Raw genomic sequence first — 16,429 nt, 5'->3', positions numbered from 1 at the left:
AAATTAGGTCGACCCACTGCTACTGCTATACAAAGTATTTCTATAATTTTAATCATCACAAATGACATCAATATGTTCATAAGAAACAACTTTTAATACCAGTCTTACAAGAAAAACATGTCACCATTGACAATTCTGGATGTAATGACTAGTACGTTTACATGTATCATGTACTATATTCACAAACTTTTAGACATTTTTGTTTCCAATTGACACCAATAAGGAGGCAATAATTTTCTCCAAGGCTACACTCATATTTGACTGATATATCTCTGAAGTTTGAAGCATTGCAAGATGGCTATAACAAAAAACATGACATTAATAAAAACACTTCACTGCTGAAATCTAGACTTCAGTTTCTCACTAAAAATTATTCTTTGCCACAGCTAACAATACACAATGTAAGCCGGGCTATAACTGCATCTGAAATAAGTACCTAAGTATTTACAGGTACAGTTATTATAAAATGTCAAATGTAAGTGAAGTCAACTACTTGTCATTACTATGTCTATTATGGCAACTTCTGCAGCTACCAGCAGCCCCAAATTATGGAGAAACAAATTCATAAGTTTCCTGGAGTCAAGTGCACAGTCACCATAACATGTTCACGATTCAGCAGTCATTTCTACATCCTGTAGCTGTGGTATTTCCTCTACCATGAGGACCCTCTCCCCTGCCGGGTCCCTACTGATAGATGCCAGGTACCCGTCCACAGACCTCAGCTCCTGCCCCAACACTGCCTGCAACTCATAACCCTGCAGGGTAGAAAAGGAACAGTTTTCAGTTTAAGGAGAAGCCAGGCGAAATCTTAAGAAGCTGGCATGTCACTAACCAAAGAGGATAAAAATCAACTTGATTTTCAGCTCCTTGCACCAACTGGAAATGAGACCGTTTTGAAACCACATTAGCACTAACTACTACAATGGCATTTAGGTAATTCGGCAATCATTCAGATGGGTTGTTTGAGCACAGAACATAACTGCAATGAGTGTTTTGCATAATATGCAAATAATGTCTCAACTATAGTGTATATATAGTGATGTTACCTCATCATCAGCCTGTTGATTTGACAGAAGCTGCTGAATACTATCCTGTAACAGCTGACAAAAAGGAAAGCAGTAAACATTATCATCAAATAATGGTCACAGAAGACACTGTGATAAGTCCCATCTCTTAACATCAAGGTGCACACTTCACCTTCATGTAAAAACACTTTTAAGTATAGGTGTACAATGACATTTGGCACAAGTAGAGAGACTGTTGGTGTGATGATGAGAAAAGAAAAAAACAGCCTTTTCTACAGTATCACACATACTAGTTACAGTTCTCAATAATTAATGGCAAGCACATTTCCTTTGTCAACATCATCTAGCAACATATAAAAGCTGCTATTGGGCCAATATATACATACTTTAATTTTGACAATACCAGACTTTTCGAGGGATGGACAGTCCACGTACACCTCAAGGCTCATTCTGGTCAGTGGTTCAGTCACAGTCTTGTCACAGCTTGGACACTGTAGTGAGCTGTTGAAAGAGAGGCAAATTTAACTTTGACACAGCTATGTTCAGATAATGTATGACTGTTTTAAAACACCACAAGTAATGTGAATGCCTGACAATTCGGCCCTAGGGGTGCAACCAGGACATCATTTATGAAAAATAAACCATTCTTCTACTACAAATGGTATAGGAATTTCAGTTGTGGTTAAAGTAAACCTGCATCTTTACCTTTCTTGTTCGATGAGTTTGTTGTTACCACAGGTGTCACACTCTGGCCATGAGAATGCTGTGTCTTCATCCACACTCAGTACCTGACCTGGATGGTACATCAACAACAAAAAGGAATTCATGGCATTATTTCAACCCTGTGTTAAATTAATGAGATGTGGTGCAGTCGTTGTCAGTAGTTATCACAGCCTGTTACAAAGGTACTTTACACATAGGACATGATGAATAAGAATAATCAAAACAGAATACTCGATGAAATAAAAAATCTACACAAGTCAAGCACAGCACACGACATAAATATGATATAACATATTATACTACCTTGCACCTGTACCAGACTGTGGAGGATGGTAGAGGAGGTGATGACTTGCAGGCCAGGTGTCCCAGCTGCAGTCAGACTGTTCCACACGTCTGGAGGGGTGACCTGCTGCCACCACTCTGTAACAACACCCTCTGGACAGGCTTGGTGTAGAACACTGCAAACATCTGCAGTTAACACTCGACCTGTGGACAAAAAAAACACACATGCATTTTGCAAATGAAAATTTCAGCTGCTTTCACCACAAAAGTTGTTCAATCTGCATGACTTCTAATATTCAAAATGAACATGACCAGTGACAATAACATTAGGATTTGAAATTCAAAACAATACTAACCTCTTTCCCAAAGTAGATCCTTCAAAAACAAGTTGGCACCAGGCTGCTTCATCAAGTCTAAGACTTGTTCTGGGATGACACATGACTGCCGTACTGTTATTTTGGAATATGGTTGGGAGGAGTCTGTCGTTGAGCCATCCCAAACAAATAGAACATGTCCTGTCTCCCTTGTGGAACTGGTGTCTTCAGATGGCTATGAAATACATTTATAAATACTGTATGATTATATGAGCCTATATAAATAGTGCCTCATGATGACAGCAAATTACAAGTACTAGTATCTGCCATGATCATACAAGGACCAGCAATCTTTACCTGTGATCTCCAAAATCTCAGTTTAACATAGAGGCTGATCCTGGCTGAGTCTGCTGCAGTCTGGGAAAGACAAAGAGACAGTATTTGGATCCTGTACATGATACATGATTGATTGTATATCAATGATACAGCCTAGGCTATTACTAGTATTAGCACATTTCCTTCAAGAAATCAAATGATGTAAAACACTATCATAACCAAGCAATATAGTCATCAAGACGTTACAAGAATTTGCATGACAGAAAAACTAGAATTATTGGTACAACATTTTTAGTCGAAATATTATGAACTTTCAAGTTACCACAGCACAACCTGAATGTTTTGCAACACACTGGTGATTAAAGTAAACCCTATTCTCACCTCCTCACTGTCTGCGAGTGTTACAACCTGTGGAGATTTGTATACAGGAGAGACAGAACTGTCTTCTAATTTCTCACTCTTGTCCCTCAAACTGCCGGTGAGGTTGTCTGTAGAGGGCTCCACTCTGCTCTCACCTGACCTGGCCGACACCAGGTAACAGAAGCTTGGGGGTAGGCAGGTTGGGATGCCCACATATGTATTCTACGGAGAGGTGGAAAAAAAAATGTACAGGAATGTGATGTAACGGTAACAGCACCCAAAGCATACATTACTGCAACACTGTACACCACTACACTAGTGCTCTGGTATGTTAAAACATATCCTATGCATATCTGTCTTTTCCATACGCATCTCAACTACTCTTATAACATCCTATTCCCCTCTGTTCTGTTTCCATAACCTTTCTCTGTCTTTCTTACCCTTCTCTATCCCTAAACCTAAACCCTAATTTTGGGTTACGCTAACTCTAATTTAGGGTTACACTAACCCTAATGCCTGCACAACATACCTCGGATTGTTCACTGTCCTGTTGAGAAGCCCAGGACTCCCTGGCTGTACTGTCAGACCACACTGAGTCAATCAGGCTGAACAAGGTAGGCATTCTGAGGAAGGGAGACAAAGTGTCTGTAAAAACCACTTTAAATGCCCCAAGTGTTTACCAAACTGCTTGTAATGACAAGTAGCAAAATGTCTATTCTGACTGTCTTGCCTAATGTTAAATACTGTACCTAAATGACCATAAATTTTTGACCATAGAAAGGAAACTTACCGACCCCTGTTGGCACGATGAGTGACTCTGAGCCCAGAGAACACCCATTCCTTCCCCTCCCCTCCATGTAAGCATGCTGCCCACCCCTCCTCCTGCAGTAGAACGTTCGGCACCTGCAGCTCACAGAACACCCCATGGCCATCTTCTAACAGCAAGTGCCACCTAAAGAGGGTAAGAAGGACCTGCGATCAATGTTTGTACAGAATTATACAATCTTATCATTTATTGCAGTTATAGCAGATCTTGTTGCTTCTAATTGTAGTGGGTTATTTTTTATCTAATGGAAGTATTACATGTAATCCACTCAGCTCTACAATGTACATCTATATCTACCTGTGTTCTGATGTGGGCTCGACTGCTGATGTCTGCGACCTGGCTGCCCTCAGTAGCAGTGCCTGTTGTCCCAGGGTAGCTTGATGACTCTGGCACCATACTCTCTGTACAGTGGCCACCACATGTAAGCCTGCTGATGCTCTACCTGCCAGCCCCTCAATTGCCTTTAGAAAAAAAATTCATCAGGGAAATACATAATTATAGAGGAATTGTATCAGCAAGGAAACTATCCAATAATGGATCAATGTTTATAATAATCCATGTGTGTGCAGTCTCTGTGCAATAGTTGCCAGGAAATATCATTGCTTGTTGTATGTACCACTGTGAGTGTAACTATGTTCTAGTAGAACAATGGTAATTCTGTATACGTAAGTTGTGAGTACCTCAAGGAAGGATCGGACTGGTGGCTGCCGGTCCTGACCAGTTCTTACAGGGTACAGCCTGTTCTTTCCTGCTGCACTGTCCTCATCAACTGCTGTACTGGCCTCTCCCTCTGAGGAGGTGCCAGGGAAGAGATTGGAAGGCCTGAGGGACTTCCTGGTCGAGGTCAACATGGAGTGAACAGACTGGACTTTCTGTGGGGACAAGTTGGTGACCAGACTGGGGGCTGGGCCTGTGAGAACATTGTAAGGGATCATCAACTGGATATTCCAACAGGATTGTTCAAAAACAACTCTGAAACTAGACAATATTCCATTCCATCTTTAGCTGCAAAAGTTTACACAATGCAAAATGGCAACTGTTGAAATAAATGGAAGTTACCAAAACCTAGAATCTATGCTTTCTAAGGACACCCAAATGCCCTAGGCCATACATGCAAGATAAATTACCAGAGTTTGATAAGGTTAAAAATATCCACCTCTAATCTCACGCTGTTCAACTTCCAGGTTCTCCTGACCCTCTATGGTGCCTTCTGTGACAGTCTGACAATAGTACGTACACAGCAGAAATGGATAGTTCTGCCCAGGAATACTCAGCTTCTGCCTGTGAAGGACAATGACATGTTACATGACTGTACATCTTATTCGATGTAACTGAAAACTGTTACTGGTAATAAAAAATATTTCTTTAGACATATCATTACTCCACAATATCTCTATAATCTGTACTTCAAAACATTAAAGCTTCCCCTACCAGGGTGGATATATAGCCACAGTGTTTCCCGGCTCCAGCCCAAGTTGTTCAGCTGTCTGTTTGTTGAACAGGACACTCACATATGGAGACTGTGCATCGCCCAGCAGAGTGTGGCCAGACAGGGTTTTACACTTGGTGATGTGCACACTGCATTCCACACACGAGCTTAGCACCTTCACCATCAGACATGTCTTTTGATCTACCAAAGGGAAAAAGTTGACCAGTTGATGTGAAAATGTTTCATATTGTTCCACACAATTCTTCTTTTCAAAAAGGCAAAAAGCCAGGCTGGAATAATGTTCTACCAGTATGTAGCATCTTACCTGAGGGGTCAAATGTAGAGTTGGCGACCTTGTGGTTCCAGAAGGTAATGGAGGCACGCTCTCTGGACTGTAGTCTCTGCAGCTGTTCTGCTAACCCTCCCCTAAAAATAGACATAATACACTGATCAAATCTTCAATAATGTCATGTCATTAACCTTTACCTGCAGAAAAGAATAGCAAATTAATGAGGATAACTTGTACCATTGACACCTTTCTATAGTAGTATTAATAGCTAGGCTGCAGGTATAACCCGTCAGAATTTACCTCCCTGGCCTGGGACAGATTTCAAATCAAGGTTTGCATCCTCCTACCTGACAAACTTCTTGCCTTTCCTGGTCGAGTCTAACGGTCCTCTAGGCTCCTCCTCATTGTCTCCTTCTTTGGGTGAGCTGATTTGCCATTGGACCTTCTTCAGCCAATCAGAGCCTGTCTTTGGTGTGCCCTTGTTAGCAGCACTGGGATTGGCTGGGGAGGGATCAGGGGTTGAGATGGACACAGATGAACCTGTGGCTGCCTAAAATGGAACACAGTTAATGGTTAGAGAGGAAATCTAATAAATACAACATCTGTAAAAGAGAACTGTAACTAAGGTGTAATCTGAGAATGTTTTCCCTCATGCTTACCTCCAAGGGTGATGCAGCCTTGCCTCCATCTGCCTCATCAGAACTTGCAGATTCATAGTCTGAGATCCCTACATCCTGTGTTCCATCAAAGCAATGAATGTCAATCAAGTATCACAATCAAACAACAAGACCAGCATGACATTTCCTCAAACATGGCCTAAGTTATGACTTAGTGACTAACCCGTGATTCTAAAAAAAGAGTGTATTGTCCATGAATGCATGATTACAAAAAAACTAAATGCCTAAAATGTCTGATATATCTATATAGTTTATTCAGCTTTTATCAATGAGCATAGGAGAAATATTGTCAAATTTACATGTACTGTACATGTAAATAGAATAGCTCACCTCTGCTGTTACTTTAGGTTTCTGTAACAGCAGCTTCTGTATCACAGAACTCTGAACCTTTGCACAAGATTGTGGAATTCTGCTCAGATGTGAAAACTGCTTGCTTCTTGAATCTCCTTGCACTTTAGGAATGGTATGTCTTGCCATACTTGTTGAGTTTCTTGGACTAGCATTAACACTTGGTGAGGTGCTTTCTGATAGTTCAGAAATAGGAGGTGTAGATTCTGATTGGCTCTGATGTGTACTGGATGCCAATTGGCTGATCCGGGGCTGTGCTGGTAAGCCTGCATCTGATTGGTCAGAGCTGCTGATGATGTTGTCTTCTTCCCGTGATGTTGATTGCACAGGAGAAAGTGGAATAATGTCTGATAAGCTGTCAGCTTCTTGCTCATCCTCACTTTCACTCCACTCAATGGGAATATCCTCAAAGGTATCTTCATTTCTTTCTGAAACAACAAAAAATCAAATACATGTACAAGGAACATACAAACAGTTGACCAGACTCCTCATTGCATTCCCTGTATGAGTGCATGTATTGAGTATTTGAATACTGATTGTGGTAAAAGAAATTAAATAAAAGTCAAAGATTACTTGTACATGTACTTATCCATTTACAAAGACTAAGATAGTTAGCCTCCTGTCACTTGTTAATTTAGCTTGAATCAACTTGCTTTTCACAATAAACCAGATGGAAAATCTTGTTAACCTTGACTGGAGGTGCCTGGCTGTTCCTGAGATCCCACTCTTGGCCGTTTCCTGCTGCTGTGGGCTCTGTCATATGTGTCGGGATCGAGACTGAAACCTGCAAATCCCTCTCCAGCTTTGGACCACTCCTTGTGAAGCCTATCGTAATGATTAAGATCGGTGTTACGTGTACCAACAACTTACACTAATGCAACATCTTATATACAACAGTATGACAATCAAGCACAAAGTGTAATAGATTAGTATGATCACCTCTTGGTAGAAGGAGCTGATCTAAAACCTCCCGGTCTGGCCTTCCCATGGCTCCCCTCATGGAAAGACTCAAATGACGGGAAACTCTTGTCAGAGGATGGATTCTGAATAAGATCATGAAGAGAAGCATTCATCATGATCATATATCAAGTTTTTGATAAGCCATTAACGTTAGTAATCAAGTAATCCATGTGAGAACACTGTGCAGTATAATAAAAGGATGAATAAACTCAATGAATGAATGAAAGGCTACAATGTACATGTAGTTTTAAATCATAAGAACTTCCTGGTATTGGGTCTATGGCGAATCTTACGAAGGAGGTCTATTTACTAGGAGCCTCCTTGATCTATCCAAAAGTTCCAGGTGCACCAAAGTCATGATCAGTGAGTCTCATAGCAAGCATCGGAAGGGACAACAAACCTTTCTCTTCTTAAACATTTTTCTGTCTTGTCTGTCTTGTTCTTATGATGCCTGGTGTATTACTTTGCCCCATCGCTTGCAACTTGTGGAAGAAACAATCGAGTTTGATACTCTGAGAAACTTTTCATTTTTCAAGAGTGCCGCCATTTTGTTGTGTCAAAGGTCACTGAAAAACCGCCGAGAAACACAAATGTTGAGAGCATTTGATTTTGCGAGGTTAACACCGTGTTTCCATTCTGACACACGCCAAATCATACTAGTTATGATACCAGAAAATGCTGCTTCCATATAGTGAGAAAATCTGAGCCACATTCTTCCGGAACTGTCTGTGAGGGTTATTGATGTTTAGCTGCGGTGTGTGCGTGCTGACCCTGCGCGCGCTGTGGTCCCAGACGAGAGTGAAAAGGAAAGTCCCTGTCGATTTCCAACACAATAACCAAAGTTTCGCTGCATCATCCTGTAGCGTTTCGCCAGACGACAGTCGTTTGGCGTTGTTCTTACCAACCTAGTTCCCTTTAAGATCCCCCCTTAGCCTACCGGGCAGAGGGATAGGATAAACTTGCGGGTGAGGTGTCATGGACGGTGGTGAAAGTAGCAGCACTCCCTCAAGTCTTTCCACGGCGGAGGCGACGCAGCTTTTGAAAGATATCCTGAACGTGGGGAGGACGAGGGACTCCGGTAAGAGTTTGTTTCTTATGGTCGTTACAGAATACCCGAAGAATCGCTTGCTGTCGTAGTTTAAGTCGATAATGTCGCAGTGCAAAATTTTGATACTTTGTGTTGGGGTGGGGGGTGAGGGAACTTTCATGCATAATTTTGATGCATGCAGGACAAGACCCACGCTTTCAAAACCGAAAATTATGGAAAATGCAAATCGTTGAACTTACAGTAATTTATTTATAAATGTGTACTACCCTGGTAAGCAATGAGACTAGTGCATTATTGTAGTGACAAAGAAACAATGCTACTTATTATGATACGACAATGACGTATTTAACAATGACATAATCAGCATAACAACAGGATCAGACTGTTGCATGACAATTGCAGAAGTTACCTGAGACATCTAGAGGTGCATTGAAACCTTGAAGTGTGGTCTGGTGTCATAAGATGCACACAATTCCAATTGTTTTGAATCCAGAAAAGTGGTGGAAGTAATGGCTATTACACGCACATAAACTTCTAACAATTGATTTGCATGTGGCATTGTGTCCACGACTCCACGCCCAGTCCCTGGTTATATTTTCACACTGTTGAGTGGAGAAGTTGTACATTCTGGTGAAGAGGTTGTATATTAGTTTGGCATGCACATTCATATGCCATGGCATGCATTAATAGGGATGTAGTCAATGAGTGCTCTGTGAAAATACATACATGTATCCTGTTAGAATAGCATTAGAATAATTAACAGAATAGTTGTGAAACAAATAGGAGTGAGTAGAAACAGGAAAACCCATGACTCCCAGAAGACCGGGAACCAAACCCACGCCAAAGCCGGGCAGCCAGCTTCCGACACCAGCACGCTAATGACTACTCCAAAAGGTCCAGACCCATTCGAATGGATCAGTTATTAGTGTCGCTTGAACTCCAGTCTTAGTCTTACACATCTTCCTGTGTACAGTTGTAGATGAAGACATGTTCAGACATAATAACTTGACGTTGTTGTAGACCATGTACAGAGTAAGTTTGTTTTGTTTTATTACAGATTCCTCCTTGTCGGGCAGTGCTCGTAGTATGACCTCCCAGAACGGGGCTGTAGAGATGGGAGAAGGCAGCAGCAAGGCGAGTGGAGGAGGAGGGGAGGAGGAACCTGACAAACCTGGGGAGGAGGAGACTGATGCCGCTCAGGAGGCAGAACAACTCACTGAAGACAGGCAGCAAATGTGAGACATTACTACTAACACTTCAGTTAGATTTTTCTGTCTCTTCCTTTCTCTTTATTTCTCTGTCAGTCTAGCATGTAGGGTAGGATATAATATTGCACAAAAGAAAAGTACAGTTCAAGGTTGACAAAAATAATAAGACATGAAATGTTCAATATTCAAAGAAGAACAGTTCCATATGTGTGAAGAGTTCAAAGTTGATTTTCAAGGTTTTGTCTCAATGTAGTGACTGTTTGTCATTGGCCTTTTCACTCGTTTTCCCGATTTTCCCAGTCAAGATGAGCCTTGGCCAAGCTTGATTCTAACCCAACCCAAAATCATGCCAGGTTGCCATCTCATTTTCTGTATCAAAGACCAGTAATTATTACTTCAGTCATTATGGCTCCAATTCCAACTTGATTAATAATCTGAGTTTTTGCCACCTGCAGACTCCTCCAAGGTGATGATATGCTGGGCTGTGTGCCCATATACGGGCGTGAGGTGGACATCCTGAGCAGCAGCCCACCTGATGGAACCAGCAGCACCAGCGGCAGCAGCAGAGTCAAGGTCATCCCGGTAGCCAACTATGACTGGGAGCACAAGTACTACATGGGCAGTCTGGTCGCCATCAACAACACTTACATCGCATATGCACTGAAAGGTAGCCTGAAATGTTGCTTTATAATATATATGATTATAAACAACGTTGAATCCAAAAATGCAAAAAGTTAGGCTCCTTGTTGCTTAGGTGTGACAGCCTGCAAACTTTTATCATGAAATGGATAGCTTTATCAATAGTACATCTGCATTCGTGCATCACCATACTGTCTTCATCAATTGTCTGTATTTATGTTTTATGAACTTATACTTCTGATTGTGCACATGTATGCCGAATGTTTATTACGTACCCAAAGCTGCCAAGTTTTCATCTTTTTGAATGTGTGAATCAATTGTTAAAATACTATCTAACATGGTTATTACAGTAATACTTCTTGCATGGTTATATGTCAGACCTGTACACAACCTGTACTAGTACATAAAGCAGCATACAAAAGGAGAGATTTTGAGTATTGATTGTAACCTGTATGTTTGTTCCAGGCAAGTCACATGTAGTGCGAGTGATCAACAGACAGACAGCAGAGCGGACCCTGCTGAAGGGGTTTGTGGGAAGTGTGACAGACCTGGGGTTTGCTCACCTCGGCTCCTCTCTCCTGGCCTGTACAGACCAGCTGGGAAACCTCTTCATCTGGCAGATCTATGACGAGAACAAGAAGATTCAGTATCTTTTCTGTTGCATTTCAAGAAGTGTGTCCTTTGATGAGAAAAAACATTGAATATAAAGTATGCATATATTTTTCATACATCAAATGGTTATTGTTAGGTGATTCTCTTCTGATGTAGCGTGTGTAGCATGCATAGTCCATTGTTTAGCAGCCCTGCCACTGGACCAAGAGGTTAGGATTTCAAATCCTGGCTGTTGTTGTTCCCCCACATGGATGCTATTGGAATGGGTCACATTCCTTAGAATGGGACATTAAGCTGTGGTCAACTGTTGTCGGGAAAAGCCAGGGTACAGTGAACCTGTAAATACTACATGTATATACATAGCGTCTGTCTTCTCTGTCACGAGCAGTGGGAGATTAGCTCTTCAATGAGCTAAAACTGGATTGAGGTCACTTTCCTCTCCTTTCTGACAAAGCTTGTTATTTCAGCCATAAAGTTACAAATAATAGCATTTTTATTGGTTTCCTCCTTAAATGACACTTTTCTCAGATACAGCAAAAAGTTACAAGTGATGCGACCTGAGAATACTCCACAGAGCAATAACCACCGTCTGGTTTGGTGTCCGTACATCCCTGAGGACGGCAGTGCCAGCGACACGGCTTCCTCTGTGGCTTCCAGCGCTGAGGAGAGGGGCAGGATACTAGCACTTACCCATGATGAGAATGTGAGCACATGGGAGCACAAATATAAATAGTAAATCCTAAATAAAGGCTAAAATGTTTCAAAGATAGAGAAATTAATTTTCATAAGAAATTTATTCATTAATGAATGATACTTCACTATGCCATCAAATTTGTATTTTCCCTTTTACTTGTACCAGGTCAAATTTGATGTATTTTGGGTTGCATACTTTGTGACAAGACATGAATGACCAAAACTTTAAGCGTCATCAGTTGGAAGAGAGGTCTCCAATATCTTTCAAGAATAGCCCTTAAAAATTGTGGAAGAAGTTCTGTAATAATCATATATCCCGGTTTACCAGTAATTGTTAGCACAATTTCAGTGACTAAAGGGGACATGCCATGAGTTCAGTATGCTTGAGGTCATCCTTCTACAGTTCCAATTCATGTTTTGTCCCACTGTATGTTATTTACTGGAGTTGTTCTTGTGTTCCCCCTACAGACAGAAGTGTGGGATGTGGAGCTGGTGATCTCCCAGTTTGGGTCAGACACTATCCAGGTGAAGGATGTCACCTCTGGGTACATCACTGTGGAGGGCAGCAGCAAGTCGGTGAGCAACCACGTCCTTCTGCTCATGAAGAACAATGTTTTTGCTGTTCTTGTTACACTTTACTCTTAACAAATCACAAGTAGTTCGACTCTACCATTTTGTATTATGATGTTTTCTTTTCTTGGTGTCTTATAAGCCCGTTTGGGCTGGGCAGCATGTAGTTGCAAGAAACAATAATAAACTTCATCCATCCATTCATTTAATCAGTCAGTCAGTACCATAGTTCTCTAAACCTAACCATTAACCTAATTATTATTAAGACCTTTGGATGTCCTTCAAAACTTGTAGTGACAAGATACCTTATCTGTTAAGTGTTTTTCCTATCAATGTCAGGCATAAGAAACTGTTTTTTCTCTCTTTTTCATGTAGCCCATTGCTGACTGCTCCCTGTCTCCTGACGGAGCTGTCCTTGCCACGGCCAGCCAGGACGGAGGCGTGAAGTTCTGGCAGGTGAATGTAAATACCTTTACTACCAAATTAATGTGCTGTGTTGCAGTGATTGTCCTTCTGTCAGTATCTGCACAGTTTCTGAGAATCCTGGCTGAAATGTTCCTTATCCAATTGCTGTAGCCAACTGCAGGCACTCTATTGGTCTATTTAACTTTGAAAATTGTGATACAATAATGTGAATTGTAAATGTTATGTGAATATATCTAACAAAATAGTAAATAGGTTGGAGTCAAAACGAAAAATAGGGGCACAGAAAGTTTGATGGCTGCCCCTGGAGTCAATAGCCCTAACTATAATATAAGTTGTAGCAGTACAAATTATTTAATATGTTTTTTTGTCTGTTTATAGATACATGTATCAAGTTAGAAAAGCAGCAAAGCTTGCAGCTGTGTGTGTCTAGACAGTTTAGTTATTTACTGCATAGCTATATGCTTGTTATTATTAATGTGTGTTTTACTACAGTTAGTAGTAAGTGTGTAGGATGATTGTGACTTTCATGGTAGTATAATATTCAAAGCTGTATCTAATAATCAACCTGTTTTGTCAGGTCTATCTGGAGAGTGATGACCCCCCACGATGCCTGCACAAGTGGCAGCCACACGGCGGTCAGCCCCTCAGCTGTCTCCTGTTCCTGGACAACCACAAACTGGCTGACCCCAAGTAAGGGTCTGTTGTACTAGACGTTAGTTTTAAAAGGTGTCAAAATATGGAAAAAAGAATTGTGGCAAGACCTGTGCAAACTCCTTTTTTTGAATGTGCTCTTGACATGTAGACAAAAGAATGTAGAGATCATCATCCATTCTGAGGTTTTTGGTAAGGTTCTGGTAGATATGTGCTGCAAAAAGGTTCTCATCTGGGCACCAAAGGTAAACTTTAGACATGGTCACCCTTCTTTTACTCTGAAGAAGGTTGATCGAAGAGGACACAGGTGTAGAGGGTAATGAACTGTCCTCGGTCATGCGAGACAGGAACTTGTGGAGACACTACATGGCCTGAACTGAAGTGAGAAAAAGGCTATATTTTTACATAATCATTCTGTTGGAATGAGTTTACAAGAATTTATATAATAATCATGCATAACTGAACTTAAGGTCAACTGTAAATCAGTTAGCAGCAAAAGACACAAATTCTATGGTGGACATTGTGGAACCCATGTTTTGAGCTTGTGCCTCTCCTTTCCAGCATGCCGTTCTGGCGTTTCCTGATCACAGGAGCAGACTATAACCGTGAGCTGAAGGTGTGGTGCACTGTGTCCTGGACCTGTCTACAGACTCTCAGGTAGGACAGGTGTGCTAGAGGTGGGACAGGTGTGTTAGAGCAGGGGCAAGTGTGTTAGAGGAGGGACAGGTGTGTTGGAGGTGTGACAGATGTGTTAGAGGAGGGGCAAGTGTGTTAGAGGTGGGACAGGTGTGTTGGAAGTGGGATAGGTGTGTTAGAGGTGGGACAGGTGTGTTAGAGGTGGGACATGTGTGTTAGAGGTGGGACAGGTGTGTTAGAGGTGGGGCAAGTGTGTTAGAGGTGGGACAGGTGTGTTAGAGGAGGGGCAAGTGTGTTAGAGGTGGCATAGATGTGTTGGAAGTGGGATAGGTGTGTTGAAGGGGGACAAGTATGTGAGTGTAAAAGTGGTGCGGGTGTGCTAGTGTGAGAGTGTAATAGGTTTGTAAGTGCAGTTCTTCCTCTTGTTGCTAGGTGTCACTTTTGTATCACTGGATTGCCTTTCTGATGTACTTGTGTTGTAGGTGGCATTCAGATTGTAGAAGGACAAAAGAGATAACTACACACGGTCAATCTAGTAGGCTATCCTGAGTCAATGTTATGTCATTTGCCTTCAGGCTTTCTGGTTGGCAAATATGCATGGAACTTGATGAAGTTATCATTGGCTGTATGCATATAACTGTAGGCATAATGATCAAAGGGACAGTACCAAGTTAGCCTGCACACCAAAGAACCCCACCCACTCTAGATGCTTGGTGGTAGCAAGAATTATCCCCATTTTATATAGATATTAATATTTTATCAGTCATCAGCTTACATTTGATTGTTCTAGAGTTTGAAGTCATGCTTACCAAGGGTGACCTGGGTTGTTATGTTTTGGTCCCAATCAAAGCTTCTTTTGTTTTTCTGTTTAACATAAGCTTTTATATTGACTCCCATAATAGCCTCTCATCGATAGTTCATTTTTTGAAATGGTTCCCAAAGTCAGGGATCTATGCCCACTAACTATGCAAAGAAGGGGCTGTTACAGTCCTAAACAGGAAGACTTTGTATGGCACAGATTAGAAGTCAGCAATCAACAGTTTTTGTATAGACTTTTGTTTGCCCTGATAACATGTTGATGTCTTGTTGTGGTATTGTCTATGTATCTGATTCACCAGACTACAATACACAGTACATACTGAATAGTTCTTGGTCTTCTGTTAGCTACTGATGCAGTTTTCACACAGGCTGCTAGGTGCCCCCCATATGTCTTTCTTTTGTATTGGTAACTGTGAGTGTGTAGCAGAGTCAGAAACTTACAAGCAATAAATTTCAGTAGTCAGCCTTAAACAGTCACAACATTTATTTACAGAACTGCATCATCACAACCAGTAAGCTCCTTGCTTATATGTATTTACATAGAGAAGTGTTGGGAAGGCTTGACAGTACAGGCATTACAGTGTGGACAAGTTAGCATTGCCAGTGTGAGAGGTCTGCCTTAAGTATTGTAACCTTTGTGATCCTGTGTATGTACAAGGCTGTCTAAAATTGTTCATGCTGTTTGTGATAATGTCAATGATAGATTGCCTTGATGTCACAGATATATCTTGGCAACATGATAACATTAGTTATGGTACACGGTAGATCAAGTATTGCCATAATCACGTGGCTATCTCCTATGGCTGACTTCTATGTCTGGCATTTTCTATCCTTAACAAGTTTTGTTGTTTCTCTGTTTTTAGGCATGTTATTTACAGAAATTGAACACTACTGGAAATTCTAGATACTGGAAGTTCTGCAACACACTTTACTTAGAAAACGTAGATCAAACCCTTGTTTTTAGGCACCATCTTCATTCCCACAAGTGACCAATGCTAAGACCAATGATACACCTCCTATACTCCTTTGCTATTCAAGTATTGGTAAACACATATGATTACTTACAGTCTTAAACTTCACCACATGCCCATTTGGAACAGTTTTGACTCCTCACATTTTTGGACTGACTTGATACATACACATTCATGCACAACAATGCAGAGAGCTTGGCCCAGTCTCCATAGTTACCAAGATGGCTGCTGAATCTCCATGGTTACCAAGATGACTTCAGTTGCCTTGGTTGCCAAGAGGGCAGTTCGATGTGATGTTTGTTGTACCAAGACTAAGTCATTATGAATATGTTTGATACCATTTGGTGCTATCATCGACTGTAATTATTTCTACTGATATCTTTTTTGACAGCAAGAATCATTTCTCATGAACACAATCAATATACAACAAGCAACAAAGACATTGCTTTAAACAAGCGCCAAACAGAAAAACATTTACAACAAAACGACCAGATTCATTAGCCGCATGAAAATGTTCCATTGTTTTCTCCCATAGTGTGACTTTTGTACAACATTATCACCAAGTTCCAGCAAATATAAGACTTTTG

General features: G+C 41.1%; 2 protein-coding genes across 4 annotated transcripts in view; one reads left to right on the top strand and one right to left on the bottom strand.

Moving 5' to 3' along the window:
- Positions 1-204: 204 nt before the first annotated feature.
- Positions 205-8,255, bottom strand: LOC109473740 (DNA repair-scaffolding protein-like). The gene is made up of 21 exons (XM_019773742.1): positions 7,970-8,255; positions 7,549-7,652; positions 7,298-7,434; positions 6,592-7,037; positions 6,244-6,318; positions 5,932-6,134; positions 5,621-5,721; positions 5,298-5,496; positions 5,023-5,147; positions 4,547-4,776; positions 4,164-4,327; positions 3,831-3,992; positions 3,570-3,663; positions 3,062-3,262; positions 2,702-2,761; positions 2,387-2,579; positions 2,052-2,234; positions 1,731-1,818; positions 1,412-1,526; positions 1,047-1,100; positions 205-755 (listed from the first exon to the last, which is right to left on the bottom strand). The coding sequence occupies exons 1-21, from the start codon at positions 7,985-7,987 to the stop codon at positions 606-608; spliced, it is 3,102 nt and encodes a 1,033-aa protein (XP_019629301.1). The 5' UTR covers positions 7,988-8,255; the 3' UTR covers positions 205-605.
- Positions 8,256-8,330: 75 nt separating this feature from the next.
- LOC109473739 (enhancer of mRNA-decapping protein 4-like) overlaps positions 8,331-16,429 on the top strand; it is a 73,007-nt gene continuing 64,908 nt past the window's right edge. For 2 of the 3 annotated variants that reach the window (XM_019773739.1, XM_019773738.1), the window contains exons 1-9: positions 8,331-8,647; positions 9,675-9,852; positions 10,281-10,492; positions 10,930-11,110; positions 11,605-11,779; positions 12,238-12,345; positions 12,715-12,801; positions 13,343-13,455; positions 13,978-14,073. In XM_019773739.1, the coding sequence (XP_019629298.1) occupies positions 8,545-8,647; positions 9,675-9,852; positions 10,281-10,492; positions 10,930-11,110; positions 11,605-11,779; positions 12,238-12,345; positions 12,715-12,801; positions 13,343-13,455; positions 13,978-14,073 (1,253 nt within the window). In that variant the 5' untranslated portion in view covers positions 8,331-8,544. The remainder of the gene's footprint in view (positions 8,648-9,674; positions 9,853-10,280; positions 10,493-10,929; positions 11,111-11,604; positions 11,780-12,237; positions 12,346-12,714; positions 12,802-13,342; positions 13,456-13,977; positions 14,074-16,429) is intronic. The other variant, XM_019773740.1, reaches the window with a different exon arrangement.

The sequence above is a fragment of the Branchiostoma belcheri genome, unplaced genomic scaffold (assembly GCF_001625305.1).
Source record: "Branchiostoma belcheri isolate BF01 breed outbred unplaced genomic scaffold, Haploidv18h27 scaffold3, whole genome shotgun sequence".
Taxonomy (NCBI): Eukaryota; Metazoa; Chordata; class Leptocardii; order Amphioxiformes; family Branchiostomatidae; genus Branchiostoma; species Branchiostoma belcheri.
Note: the sequence above shows the minus strand (reverse complement) of the source record. Positions and strands in the feature narration are given on the sequence as shown.